General features: G+C 31.1%; 1 protein-coding gene across 1 annotated transcript; it reads left to right on the forward strand.

Annotated features, from left to right (window-relative positions):
• Positions 1-961: 961 nt before the first annotated feature.
• Positions 962-13814, forward strand: LOC119610520 (ras GTPase-activating protein raskol; the record flags this gene model as incomplete). The annotated part of the gene is made up of 6 exons (XM_037965768.1): positions 962-1082; positions 6894-7021; positions 7088-8275; positions 8343-10586; positions 13192-13528; positions 13609-13814. Coding segments are annotated over 6 exons (4223 nt in total), but the record flags the coding sequence as incomplete, so codon positions are not given.
• Positions 13815-15334: the final 1520 nt, after the last annotated feature.

The following is a 15334-nucleotide window of genomic DNA, read 5'->3' on the forward strand; positions in this document are numbered from 1 at the left end:
AAATAGAACAGAACTAGAACAGAACTGGAACAGAAATAGAACTGAACTAAAACTTAGCTTTAACTGAACAGGAACTAATCATTAAAATACTTTTAGAACATTGTTTACAACAGTAAAATGTAAATTTTACATGTAAACAACATGTAAATTATAGAAAATATTGATTTTAATTCAAAAAGACTATTAAATATTTATTTCCATAAGTAAACGTCAATTTTACATTGTTGACATTATGTAAACAATGTGTAAATAATAGGAAATCTTAGAGACAATTAACCAAATTATTTAGGATTCTCATTTACAATAAAAAATTATATAATTTACATTGTTGACATCATGTAAACAAGAGGAAATATTCGAAATTATTAAAAAAAAATTAGGAATAATTTACATGTAACCAATTTATAAATAATATAATATGATACGAGATATGTTACTTTTGATATGATTCACTTATAATACCATCTTTTTTACTAAAAATTTTTCCTTTCAACTCCAACGTTGACCACAAATGGCAATTAAACGCTTTAATAACAACAAATTGCTTGTTCAACAACATGTTGTAATAACAAATTATAATGTATGTTGTATAAAGATTATTTAATACAACACTCAGACAACAACAAAGCTTAAATAAAACTTTTAGCAAAAAAAACCTAAACAAAAAAATAGTTTGTTAATTAAATCATTTTTATCTTTAACAACTCATCTATGTTCAGCACAAATCCTCTTCCCACCTTAAAAATACACATTTAACATTTAAATTAAACATGTTAAAAAAGTAAAGATAAAATAAATTTGGATAAAAGCTAAAAAAGGGAAAAAAACAGATTTGTTTAAACATAATTTGGATTTTTAAATAATTTGTTTTAAAGATTTCTTTCAAAATTTGATTTATTTATAATTTCTTTAAATGTTTTTTAAATGTTTTTTAATTTTTCTATTTGTTTTCTAACTCCAGATACTTCATATGAAAAAGCATGCAGGCGTGGCTCAGCACCAGCGACACCCATATTGGGTCAAAAACAAAATCAACAGGAGAACAATACAACATCCAGATTTACAAATTTCTTTTCGAAAAGGTAAGAGAATTTGAACAACTTTTTAAACATATGCAATGTTGACATCATGTAAATAAGTTCTGAAATTTACATTGTTGACATTATGTAAATAATGTTTAAACTTAAAAAATTGTTTCAATATAACAAAATATTTATTAAATTATTGTTTAAAATCAAAATTTATAAATTTTATATTATTTACATCATGTAAACAATGTGTAAACAATAGCAAATATTAGAAAAAATTCAAAAATTCTTGTGGAATATGATTGACCATAAATAATTACATATTTTACATAGTTGACATCTTATAAACAATGTGTAAATAATAGGAAATATTCAATATTTTTCAAAAATTATTTTTTAATATTGTTCACAGTAAAAAATTACATTAATTACATTGTTGACATCATGTAGACAATGTGTAAATAATAGGAAATATTCAATATTTTTTAAAAATTATTTTGGAATATTGTTTACAATAAAATTTTAATTAATTCACATTGTTGACATCATGTAAACAATGTGTAAATAATAGCAAATATTTAATATTTTTCAAAAATTCTTTTGGAATATTGTTTGCAATAAAATTTGACTTAATTTACATTGTTGACATCATGTAAACAATGTGTAAATAATAGCAAATATTTAATATTTTTCAAAAATTCTTTTGGAATATTGTTTGCAATAAAATTTGACTTAATTTACATTGTTGACATCATGTAAACAATGTGTAAATAATAGGAAATATTCAAGTTAAGTTAAAAATTCTTCTGGAATATTGTTAATAATAAAAATTTACTTAATTTACATAGTTGACATCATGTAGACAATGTGTAAATAATAGATAATTATGAAAAATACAAAAAATTCTTATGAAATATTATTTCTCATAAGAAAATCTTAAATCTTGTGTAAACAATAACAAATATTAAAAAAAAATCAAAAATTCTTGTGGAATATGATTGACTATAAATAATTACATATTTTACATAGTTGACATCTTGTAAACAATGTGTAAATAATAGGAAATATTCAATATTTTTCAAAAATTCTTTTGGAATATTGTTTACAATAAAATTTTAATTAATTTACATTGTTGACATCATGTAGACAATGTGTAAATAATAGGAAATATTCAATATTTTTTTAAAAATTCTTTTGGAATATTGTTTACAATAAAATTTTAATTAATTTACATGTTGACATCATGTAAACAATGTGTAAATAATAGCAAATATTTAATATTTTTCAAAAATTCTTTTGGAATATTGTTTGCAATAAAATTTGACTTAATTTACATTGTTGACATCATGTAAACAATGTGTAAATAATAGGAAATATTCAATATTTTTCTAAAATTCTTTTGGAATATTGTTTGCAATAAAATTTGACTTAATTTACATTGTTGTCATCATGTAAACAATGTGTAAATAATAGGAAATATTCAAGTTAAGTCAAAAATTCTTCTGGAATATTGTTAATAATAAAAAATTACATAATTTACATAGTTGACATCATGTAGACAATGTGTAAATAATAGATAATTATGAAAAAATACAAAAAAATTCTTATGAAATATTATTTCTCATAAGAAAATCTTAAATTTACATTGTTGACATATGTAAAGTATGAAAAAATTCAAAAAATTCTTCACAAATATTATAATTCATATAAAAATATAATATTTACATGGTTTACTTCATGTAAACTTTAATAAAATAGTTTAAATATGAGTTTTTAAGACTTTTCTTATAATTTCCTTTAGTTTTTACTACATTAACCCAGTTTTTCTTATTTTCAACTCTTTTTTTCCACTTCCCCACCTATTTTTTCCATATAATCTTAATAAAAATTAATTGATTAATTTTTTTGGTTTATCCCAAAAGTTTAATAACATGCATATTAAACATATTAACTCTAAACAACCTTTTTGCACACAACAACACACCCCTGAAATAGCAAAATTCAGCTAATAAAAGTCTAGCAAAGGCAAACATTTTAAATAACACCCCAAAAAAACTAACGTTAACAAAGCACTCCCTGAAAACTAAAAACCTCGGAAAGTTTTTTTATCAAAATTACAAACAGTCAATACATCTCCTACAAAGTTATAAACAAAAACTACCTATAGACAAAAAACCCTTTTGAAAAAACCAGCCACCAACTCTTGTCATAGTACATCAAACCACTATTGCTGCACTTGTGCACTCCATCAAAACTAAACGAACAAAGTCTATGCCTCAAAGCTGCCTGCACCAATTTATAGTGTTTTGAAGTTTTATATACAATTCTTTTGCTTTTTTAACCCGAAATGCGAATTCAAAGACTTAACCGCAAAATAACACAGCTGGTGTGTGTTTAACTACAATTTTAACCACACAGACTCACACAAAAACAGAATTATACAGGGACGGACAATCGTTACCTAGTACCCAGTCTGTTATTATTATATAGTTAGGAAAGATAGCTGGAAGAGGCATTTGTTAACTTGATTTGTTGGTTCACTGGCTTTAAGCCATAATAAAATTACCAGCAAATTGCAAAAAATAATAAAAAAAACAAATTCACAAAAAAACCTGTAAATTCTTGTTGTAATAAAAATAAAATTAACGTAATCTTTGGCATACGGTTTTAAACAGATAAGTTAAACTTAATATTAAACACAGATTAAACATTTAGAACTTAAACTGTTAATAAAAGTTTACATAATCAAAATGTTTTTATAAAAACAAATTTTAACTAAAGGTTTTTAGTTAAGCTGAAACTCTAAAACTAACCCTTTGTAAACCTAACCTACAAAGAAAAACTGCATGAAAATAAGCATTAATTCTTTCCAGCAATTTTCATGGTAACTTTAACTTTCGTCTACAAATAAACAGCCAAAACGACTACTAACAACTAGAGAGACCTTAACAAATATTATATAGAAAATTACTCACCCGATTCAAATTTACAAGACAGTAGTTATCTTTGGCACTTAAATACAAAGTGTAGCGGCAACAGCCTCCTGTAATAGTAGTAAATAAGTAGTTAGTTTACAAAAAAATAAGCAACAAATTGTAGACGTCATCTGTCAAATGTTTTAACAATAGAGGTGAAGTGAAGCAGCCAGCACAATGCTAGATATTGGGCACTGTGCTATGACAAACGTAAGATTGAAATTAAATAATAAAATGTGTAACAAAATAAATAAAAAAAATATTTAATAAACACTTGGCCTCAACGAATTGATGTGTTACCCTATAGTCTTTTTGCAAAATGTGTTTGAAGGTCTAGGTTATGTGTGGTTTTGAGTTTTAACAAGGCAACTGTCAGTCAGTTTTTTTAGTCATAAAAGGTTTTTGTTTAGTTGTTTTATTATTTTTTAGACAGTTGTTGTTTTTTTTTATTTTTTATTATAATTTATTGGATTTTACATATTTTTCAATAAATTATGTTAAAAAAAGTATCTTTGTACTTCAATTTAGAAATAAAACGGCAATTTTTTTTTATGTTACCTTCTTTTGCAGTGAACAATCGGGTATTTCTTTTAAAATAGTTTTGTGTCGTCCTGTTTTGTTTATTTATTCATAAATAGGGTTCTATAAATCGACTTTCGAATAATCGAACAATCGACTTTTTGTCGAAAAAAGTCGAAAAGTCGAAGTCGACTATTTTGTTCCAAAAAAGTCGATAACTCGACTATCGTCTATGAAAAAAGTCTAAAAGTCGACTTTGTAAATAAAAGTCGAAAAAAGTCGAAGAAAGTCGAAAAAAGTCGAAAGTCGGAAAAAGTCGAAAAGTCGATAAAAGTCGAAAAGTCGAAAAGAGTCGAAAATTTTAAACAAGTGGAAAAATAGGTCAAAAACTCTAAAATAGTCGTAAAAACTCGAAAAAAGTAAAAAAATAGTCGAAAAAAAGTCGAAATAAATCGAAAATAGTCAAAAAGTCGTAAAAAATCGAAAAGTCGGAAAAAGTCGAAAAGTCGACCATTTATAAAATACTAAAAGTCGACTTTTAAATAAATGAAAAAGGTCGAAAAGTCGAAAAATCGACTTTTCATAAAATGGAAAAAGTCGAAAGGTCGAAAAGTCGACTTTTAACTAAATGCAAAAAGTCGAAAAGTCGACTTTTCGTTTCAACTATAGAACCCTATTCATAAAGTGTTAAACATTGTTGCTAAATATAAATTCTTATTAAATTTACAAATAAAACTTTATATTTAAAAACTTTGGTCAAAATATTAATATTTGCTTTACTTTTAATAATTTATAATTCTGTGTCATCCTGTTTTGTTTACTTTAATGAACATTCCAAGCAGTGCTGTCAACTCTTAAGGAAAACGAGCTAAAAACATCGCAAACTTTACTTTATTGAATATTCCAAGCAATGTTGTCAAAACTTAAGGAAAACGGGCAAAAAACATCGAAAACTTTAAAACATAACTAAAATTAGTTAGAGTTCCAAGTCGGGCATCTTATAAAATATTCCATTTCATCGCTTTATTTTAAATTAAATATTATTTAAAACATTGAAGCATATTAACTAAAAAGTTTTACAAAGGGTTTATATTTCGATCTCTTCAAACTCAGACTCATCATTTAAAATTGAATGTTATTTAAAACATTGAATATTCAAAACTTCGATTCCCACCAGAATCTCTACCAGCTAACACTCTGAATTCTTCTAATCTTAAATTTCTACAATATTAAATTGTTTTAAATTGCCACCCAATATTGTCCTTGTTTTATCTATTTCCTATTAATCACATTAAAAGTTCATGAGGTCATTTGGTAGCACAAAAAACAAACTAATTTTAACCTAAACAATTTTCCACAACAAAAGGGCATTAACACTAATAACTTTGCCAAAACCAAACCAAAAAAAAAGAAGCCAAATCAATTTTTATAAATGTCATTTGTGTGCCAGTTTTCAATATTTGTTTTTGCCTTTCAGTTTAACAATGTTAAAGCAAAGGCAAATAAATAATTTATATGAAAATGTGCCAAAGATATTTTATTAACACTTCCTTCTTAAAACTCATTTTCCGGTGTTCGATTGACTTGTTGGCCAAATGCCTGTAAAATAAATTAAGTTATCTAAAAAAAATTTCCTGAGGGTGTGTTAGCCGCAGGAAAAGAGGTTTTGTAGCAAAAAAAAACCTAAAGAAATAGTTTAAAAATGTTTGAAATGTAACGAATTTAATGAAGACAAGTTAAGTTTATAGACTTGATAATACAAATTTGATTGGTTTTAGATTTTTTGGCAAAAAAGTTGGATGAAAATGAGTTGTTGAAAAAAAAAATAAATATATTGGCAGTGAGCAGGAATATTTATTAAGAAAATGTTTTTGAAGGCTGGGCTTTTGTAATTTAAACTTGGCAAGAGTTTTGGCAATCGTTTCTCTTTTCTTTTTAGAGGAAATGTTGAAAGTAATGATGCGTTATACTTTTTCTACAAAATGTTTAACATATTTTTGATGCCTGTGGTTTGTAGTCATAATTGTAGTTTAGCTGATAGTCCTGCTATTTTTTTTACAGGGTGATTATAACAAAATTTATTTGTTATTTATTAATAAACAGACTGTTTTAATACAGATTGACTAAAATATTTATTTCTTTATTTCAAATAGAAACGATCAACAATTGATCGCAGCTAGAAATTAGTTAAGTCGGGTCTTAATCTGTTGATTAATTATTATTCCTTGATATCCCCAAGGTTCGAAAATCATACTTTGACAATTTTGAATAAAAACTTTCGCACATTCGTTTGACATTTTGTTGACTTGTATCTAAATTCTGCTAGTATTTTGATCCTTATTAATTTCTAATTTTCTTTATATTTTTATAGATCGAATCCTTTAAAACGTACAAAATCTGTGACCAAACTTGAACGCACTAAACGAGGTTCAGGCGGTTTACGAGGCTCTCGTTCTCATGAAAGTTTACTTTCCAGTCACGCTGTAATGTCAACCATCGGTAAGTTTCCTATTCAAAAATAAAATATTTTAACACGACTTCATTATAAACTTGTTCTTTTCACAGATCTCTCTTGCACCGGTGCTGTGGGTGTGGCACCCGTACATCAATCCGTTTTAGGACGCCGCTATTGTTTTCAGGTACGTGGCGGACCTCGCGGCGAACGTTATTATTCCTGTGGCTCACGTCAGGAACGTGACCTCTGGATATATTCGTTGCGCAAGTCAATAGCACCGAATGCTGAACACACCCGCCACACAGACAACTCTCTGAAAATGTGGATATACGAGGCCAAAAATCTACCACCAAAGAAAAAATACTTTTGCGAATTACATCTCGATAAGACCCTTTACGGGCGTACTAGTGTTAAACTACAAACCGATTTACTCTTCTGGGGTGAATATTTCGACTTTCCCGATATACCCGACATAAATGTCATTACCGTTAACGTTTTCCGTGAAGTGGAGAAGAAAAAGAAACGCGATAAGCATATGTTTGTGGGCTCCGTAAAGATACCCATACACGAGGTGACCACACGTTTGTTTTCCGAAGATTGGTATCCAATACTCAGCGAGAAGAATGATAGTCTTAATCGTAATGGCAAAGAGGTTATACCCACGTTGCGCATTAAGTGTCGCTTCCAGAGTATTGACATTTTGCCAATCAATGTTTATGCCGATTTTCTGGCTTATCTCAAGGAAAACTATAAGAAAGTGTGCGAAACCTTGGAACCGGTTATTGGCGTTAAGGCCAAAGAGGATATAGGTCAATCTTTGGTTTTGCTGATGCATGCTCAAGGTTTGGCAGGAGCTTTCCTCACCGATGTGGTGGCCTTGGATTTGTTGAGAGTGGGCGATCAACGTTTGACCTTCCGCGGCAATTCTTTGGCCACTAAGAGTATGGAGGCATTTTTAAAGTTGACCGGGGAGCAGTATTTGCAGGATACTTTGGCAGGGCCCATTAATGAGATCATACAATCGGATCGTGATTGTGAGGTGGATCCTACCAAAGCGACTGGTTCGCTAACACGACAACAGGCTTCTTTAAGAGCAGCCGTACGCAATGCTTGGCAGTGTATCTACGAGTCGAGCAAGCATTTTCCACCACAACTGCGCAATTGTTTTGCCACCTTCCGTGAGAGGCTAGAGCAGCTGGGACGTCAGGATATGGCGGATAACTTGATATCGGCTTCCATATTTTTGCGTTTCCTGTGTCCAGCCATATTGTCACCCAGTCTTTTTAATATAACCAATGGTAAGTAATTTGTTTTTTGAAGAGGATATAATGGTTATGGTTAATAATGTCTATGTTTTATTTCTAGAACTTCCCTCTTCCCGCGCTACCCGCAATTTAACCCTGGTGGCCAAAACCCTACAAACCTTGGCTAATTTCACCCGTTTCCAGGGTAAGGAAAATTTCATGGAATTTCTTAATGATTTCCTAGAACAAGAGGCTCCCAAAATGAAGGAATTCTTACAAAATATTTCCACCCGGCCGGAGCATACTAACCCTGAATCTATTCTTGACTGGGCTGGCTATATAGATCAAGGCAAACAATTGTCTATTTTACACATGCTACTCAGCGAAAGTGTTACCAAATTGCCGGAGGCTAGACAACAAGATCTAGATCCTTTGCAACATATATTAGATGAAATTACCAAAGCCAAAGAAAGTAACAATTATATGCAACATTTACCCAGCCACAATATGATGATGTCCACCTCCTCGACAAGTGAAAATCAAGAGAATCGTAATCCCGATGAAATGATGACTTCATGTAGTTCAGCGGGCGGCTCCACAGCCGGAGGGGTGGTGCAGCAGCAACAGGCCCAATTGGCTCAGCCGCAGCATGCCGTAGTCACAAAACCGGTACCAGCAGAAAGGGGTATAATGCGTGGAGTTTTGACTCCTAGCTCTTTGGAAAAGAATATTTTCCGTTATAATGATCCCACAGTAAATGGTATATTGCAACAGCAACAACAACAGCAGCAGCAACAAAGTCTTACGAATATGGATAAAAGGCACTCGAATTCACAGAGTTCTATTGCGGCCTTATCCTATACAGGAGGTATGCAGCATGCCCAAAGCCAAAGTTCTATAGCTAGTTCTTCACAGCTGATGATGCCGGCCGGTGTGACACATCATTGTCCCCCCGCACCCAATGCCAGCGCTTCAAATACCATGGAACGTTTGTATTATACAGCGGCCAGTTCAAATGGTAATCTCTCCACCGTTAGCCACAATGGCAATGACAGTGAGGTTAGCTCCTCCACCGGAGGAGGACAAATAAGAGCCACCACTCTGCCCAGAGGCAATAATAATAATTATGATGAGTCCACCGGAGATTTTATACAAATTTCTGGCCTTGACACCAACAGTGCTTTTGTGCGCAAATCACCCACTCCTTTGCTAAAGAACCAAAACAATCAGGGTGTGGTGGGCACTACGGTAAGCATGTTAAATGCCCAACAACAGAAACAGCAGCAACAGCAAAGATTGTTAAACAATTCCACCTTGAGTTTAACTTTGAGTGATCGTACTCCTAGTAAATTAAATCTGGGCATACCCGATCATTCCAGCTCTCCTTTGTCACACAAAATGCCCAATTACCAAAGACCCCGTGACTCCAATACCAATTCGAATATGCCCATGAATCTGGAGGATTTAGATGATCTCTTCAAATATGCCGAAGAGCATGCAGTAGTGGGTGAGGTGCAGCCAGCGGGCAATCACAAAAATAAGGAACAATTGTCGGGCAAAACCAGTCATGGTTCTAGTTCTGGTTACCAAAGCATAAATACTCAAAGCGCTTTAGAGTCTCAACAGCAACCGAAATCGTCGGCAGCTCCTTTGGCTTTCAAAAATCCCAGCTATCAATTGCAAAACACTTCCACCCCCTCTTCACAAGCCAACCACCATCATCATCATCACCACCATCACCACAACCAACAGCAACGTTCGTTTAATAATGGCGGTTTGACAGCTCATCAACAACTGTTCGGTGGTGCGGGTAATAATAGATCTTCTAAGAACTCAAATGGCGGTGGTATGGTGGCTGCACGAGCTGCTTTATTAAATAATGCTGCTCCTCTAACGCCCTCCTCTAGTGAGGAAAGACTTTCCAATGATAATTATCACAATTATGCCCCAGTTAATAAGCTTTTGAAATCACCCTCTCATGGCCACTTGGATGCTCAACGCACTTTAAGTGGTGGCAGTACATCTTCAGCCTCTAGCTCGAATATGCCGGGTTTTAATAACTCCGCACAACAGCAGCAGCAACGTATGCCACGTACTAATCCTCAATTTAAACGGGAGGATATTTATGCTCCTCTCAATAATGGTAGTTATTTGACGTCTTCTTCAGCTTCGTCAGCGGGTAGTAATGGTATACATCCTGGCACTGTGGCAATATACAATAATCCCTCACGTTCTGGCCAACAACAGCAACAGCAGTATGGCAATAATCCAGTCTCTTTGATTATGGCGGGAAATGGCCGTTATCAGCGCAGATTGAGTTTGGATTCGGCTAGAACTTTGTCGGATAGTTCAACAGATACAGAAGGTAAGGAAATGGAATTGGTTTTTTAGGGATTCTAGTCTATTGTCTAATCTATGTAGACTATACATAGATTCTATAGACTATAGAGTTTATAGTCTAGTCTATAGTCTGGTCTATAGTCTAGTCTATAGTTTAGTCTATAGTCTAGTCTATAGTCTAGTCTATAATCTAGTCTATAGTCTAGTCTATAGTCTAGTCTATAGTTTAGTCTATAGTCTAGTCTATAGTCTAGTCTATAGTCTAGTCTATAGTCTAGTCTATAGTCTAGTCTATAGTTTAGTCTATAGTCTAGTCTATAGTCTAGTCTATAATCTAGTCTATAGTCTAGGTCCTATAGTCTAGTCTATAGTTTAGTCTATAGTCTAGTCTATAGTCTAGTCTATAGTCTAGTCTATAGTCTAGTCTATAGTCTAGTCTATAGTCTAGTCTATAGTCTAGTCTATAGTCTAGTCTATAGTCTAGTCTATAGTCTAGTCTATAGTATAGTCTATAGTCTAGTCTATAGTCTAGTCTATAGTCTAGTCTATAGTCTAGTCTATAGTCTAGTCTATAGTCTAGTCTATAGTCTAGTCTATAGTCTAGTCTATAGTCTAGTCTATAGTCTAGTCTATTAGTCTAGTCTATAGTCTAGTCTATAGTCTAGTCTATAGTCTAGTCTATAGTCTAGTCTATAGTCCTAGGTCCTATAGTCTAGTCTATAGTCTAGTCTATAGTCTAGTCTATAGTCGATCTATAGTCTAGTCTATAGTCTAGTCTATAGTCTAGTCTATAGTCTAGTCTATAGTCTAGTCTATAGTCTAGTCTATAGTCTAGTCTATAGTCTAGTCTATAGTCTAGTCTATAGTCTAGTCTATAGTCCAGTCTATAGTCCAGTCTATAGTCTAGTCTATAGTCTAGTCTATAGTCTAGTCTAGTCTAGTCTATAGTCTAGTCTATAGTCTAGTCTATAGTCTAGTCTATAGTCTAGTCTATAGTCTAGTCTATAGTCTAGTCTATAGTCTAGTCTATAGTCTAGTCTATAGTCTAGTCTATAGTCTAGTCTATAGTCTAGTCTATAGTCTAGTCTATAGTCTAGTCTATAGTCTAGTCTATAGTCTAGTCTATAGTCTAGTCTATAGTCTAGTCTATAGTCTAGTCTATAGTCTAGTCTATAGTCTAGTCTATAGTCTAGTCTATAGTCTAGTCTATAGTCCAGTCTATAGTCTAGTCTATAGTCTAGTCTATAGTCTAGTCTATAGTCTAGTCTATAGTCTAGTCTATAGTCTAGTCTATAGTCTAGTCTATAGTCTAGTCTATAGTCTAGTCTATAGTCTAGTCTATAGTCTAGTCTATAGTCCAGTCTATAGTCTAGTGTATAGTCTAGTCTAGTCTAGTCTATAGTCTAGTCTATAGTCTAGTCTATAGTCTAGTCTATAGTCTAGTCTATAGTCTAGTCTATAGTCTAGTCTATAGTCTAGTCTATAGTCTAGTCTATAGTCTAGTCTATAGTCTAGTCTATAGTCTAGTCTATAGTCTAGTCTATAGTCTAGTCTATAGTCTAGTCTATAGTCTAGTCTAGTCTATAGTCTAGTCTATAGTCTAGTCTATAGTCTAGTCTATAGTCTAGTCTATAGTCTAGACTATAGTCTAGTCTAGTCTATAGTCTAGTCTATAGTCTAGTCTATAGTCTAGTCTATAGTCTAGTCTATAGTCTAGTCTATAGTCTAGTCTATAGTCTAGTCTATAGTCCAGTCTATAGTCTAGTGTATAGTCTAGTCTATAGTCTAGTCTATAGTCTAGTCTATAGTCTAGTCTATAGTCTAGTCTATAGTCTAGTCTATAGTCTAGTCTATAGTCTAGTCTATAGTCTAGTCTATAGTCTAGTCTATAGTCTAGTCTATAGTCTAGTCTATAGTCTAGTCTCTAGTCTAGTCTATAGTCTAGTCTATAGTCTAGTCTATAGTCTAGTCTATAGTCTAGTCTTAGTTAGTCTATAGTCTAGTTATAGTCTAGTCTATCGTCTAGTCTATAGTCTAGTATATAGTCTAGCTTAGTTCCATAGTCTAGTCTATAGTCTAGTCTATAGTCTAGTCTATAGTCTAGACTATAGTCTAGTCTAGTCTATAGTCTAGTCTATAGTCTAGTCTATGTCTAGTCTATAGTCTAGTCTATAGTCTAGTCTATAGTCTAGTCTATAGTCTAGTCTATAGTCTAGTCTATAGTCTAGTCTATAGTCTAGTCTATAGTCTAGTCTATAGTCTAGTCTATAGTCTAGTCTATAGTCAGTCTATAGTCTAGTCTATAGTCTAGTTATAGCTAGTCTATAGTATAGTCTAAAGTCTAGGCTATAGTCTAGTCTAAAGTCTAGTCTATAGTCTAGTCTAAAGTCTAGTCTATAGTCTAGGTCTATAGTCTAGTCTATAGTCTGGTCTATAGTCTAGTCTATAGTCTAGTCTATAGTCTAGTCTATAGTTGAGTCTATAGTCTAATCTGTAGTTTAGTCTATAGTCTAGTTAATAGTCTAGTTTATAGTTTAATCTATAGTCTAGTCTGCAACCTAACCTTCTCTTTAAATTTCCATTTTTAATCATATTTAACCTCAAATTTATTAATTTGTTCCCTTTTTCAGGTCACTGCCCCCCACATGAAGGCAATAAACGTCGTCGTCAGCCTCGCACTCATATGAATAACACCTCAAATGGTGGTGGCTTCCAGCATGTTTCCAATTCCACCGCTCTCAGCAGTTTTGATCAAAATGGCGAAATACAATTGCTGCAAGAAACTCTTGACACTTTGCGACACACTTTAGATCGTGATGAGGCCGAACTGAGAGATTCCAGTGATGAACTTTTCGCTTTACAACGTTGCAATGGTTTTCAACAGGGACCCAATGGCACATCGGGTTCCTTGGCCGGCAATAATTTAAGTCTACAATCAGAATCCACCATGAGGAGTATTATTGATCGGTGAGTTACTTTTATTTGCTTTTAAATTATAAAAAGAAAATTGAATTTTGTTAAAAAAGCAGAAATTTTATATTTGACAGATTGATAACCATGGAGGAAGAGCTCAGACGTGAACAATTGAAAATGTCTTTGGCTTTGTCGCACAAGCAAAAGGTGATTGAGGAACAGGGACAACAGATAGCAGCTTTAGATGCAGCCAATAGTAGATTATTAAGTGCTTTGACCGCTTTAAGACAACGTTACGAGACCCAGCATCAGCAACAGAATCAACAAACGCAGCAATAAATACAAAAAGGAAACTTTTAAACAAAAACCTGTTAATAAAAAAAAGCTTTTTGCATAAGTTTTTTTAATTTTAAATATAATTTAACTGTTAAGTTTAAACAAGTATTTTTTTAATGTAATTTAAAATTTTTATTATTATTTTTATTATGATAAACTAACCTCTTAAAGAGTGTTAATTTTAGAAAAAAAAAAAGAAAAATTACACAATAATTTAAAATAAATCTTTTAAAACTTTTTTTTTATATTTTGCTAAATTTTAAAATTTGAAAGGTTTTATGTTTTTTTAAACATTTTTTAACAACTTCCCCTTTATAATTGTTTATTATTTAAGTATTAACCCCACAAAAATTTAAGAATTTTTTATTATTATTATTAAATTATACATATTTATTATTTTAAGTTTTACAAATTTTATATAAAAATAAAATTAAATTTAATATAAAATCTGCAAAAATGATAAAATTAAACAGTAATTTTATTAAATTTTAATGCTTTTAAAATATTTTTATAATTGTAAAAAAATTTATAACATTTAACCAAAGTTTATGTTTTTATATCCAAACGTTTTAACTTTTTAAATTAAAAGTTTTTTTTTCAAAAGGGTTAAAACCCCTTCAGATCAAAACCCTTTTTTTTAGAATTTGCTTAAAATGTGTATATGTTTATTAATGTTTTAATTTAAAAAAAATTAATTTAATTGCAGCAACAAAATAAACAATAAATATTATAAAAAAAAACAACATCTAAAGCTTTTAAACAAAAAAAATTTATAAATGCTTTTAAAATCGCTTTTAATATTTAAATTAAACTGAAAAGAAAGGTATAAAACAAAAATCAAATATTAATATTTAATTATAAACACAATTAATAATTTAAGCAATAACCAAAAAATTACAAGAAAAAACAACAAAAACAGCAACAATATTATCTATACAATAAAACAAACACAAATATTTAAAACTATAAACAGAAAATGGAGTTTAAATTTATGGATTAATAAAACAAATTATAAATTCAAGGAAAATTTTTATTTAAAAGAAACATGATGAAACAATTGTCATTTTAAGAACATTGTTAGAAGGTCAGGGGTCAAGTGAAAACATTTTTGATAGAGTTAAATGTGATTGTTAAGTTCCTTTTTTTAAGATGAAGGCATTCGATATTAAACATGAAATCTATTACATTACATATAGATAAATTTAGACTAAACTATAGACTTGAATATAGACTAGACAATAGACTAGACTACATACTACATTATAGACTAGACTATACACTACACTATAGACTAGACTATAGACTAGACTGAAGACTATACTATAGACTATACTATAGACTAGACAATAGACTAGATTATATACAAGATTATAGACTAAACTATAGACTAGATTATAGACTATATCTAGTCTATAGAGTAGACTATAGACTAGAAAATAGACTAGACTATAGCCTTGACTATAGACTTGACTAGACTTGACTAGTCTAGACTTTAGACTAGACTATAGACTGGACTATAGACTA

Source organism: Lucilia sericata, unplaced genomic scaffold, assembly GCF_015586225.1.
Source record: "Lucilia sericata isolate MDLA Ls3-8-SP2 unplaced genomic scaffold, ASM1558622v1 Contig001220F_arrow, whole genome shotgun sequence".
Taxonomy (NCBI): domain Eukaryota; kingdom Metazoa; phylum Arthropoda; class Insecta; order Diptera; family Calliphoridae; genus Lucilia; species Lucilia sericata.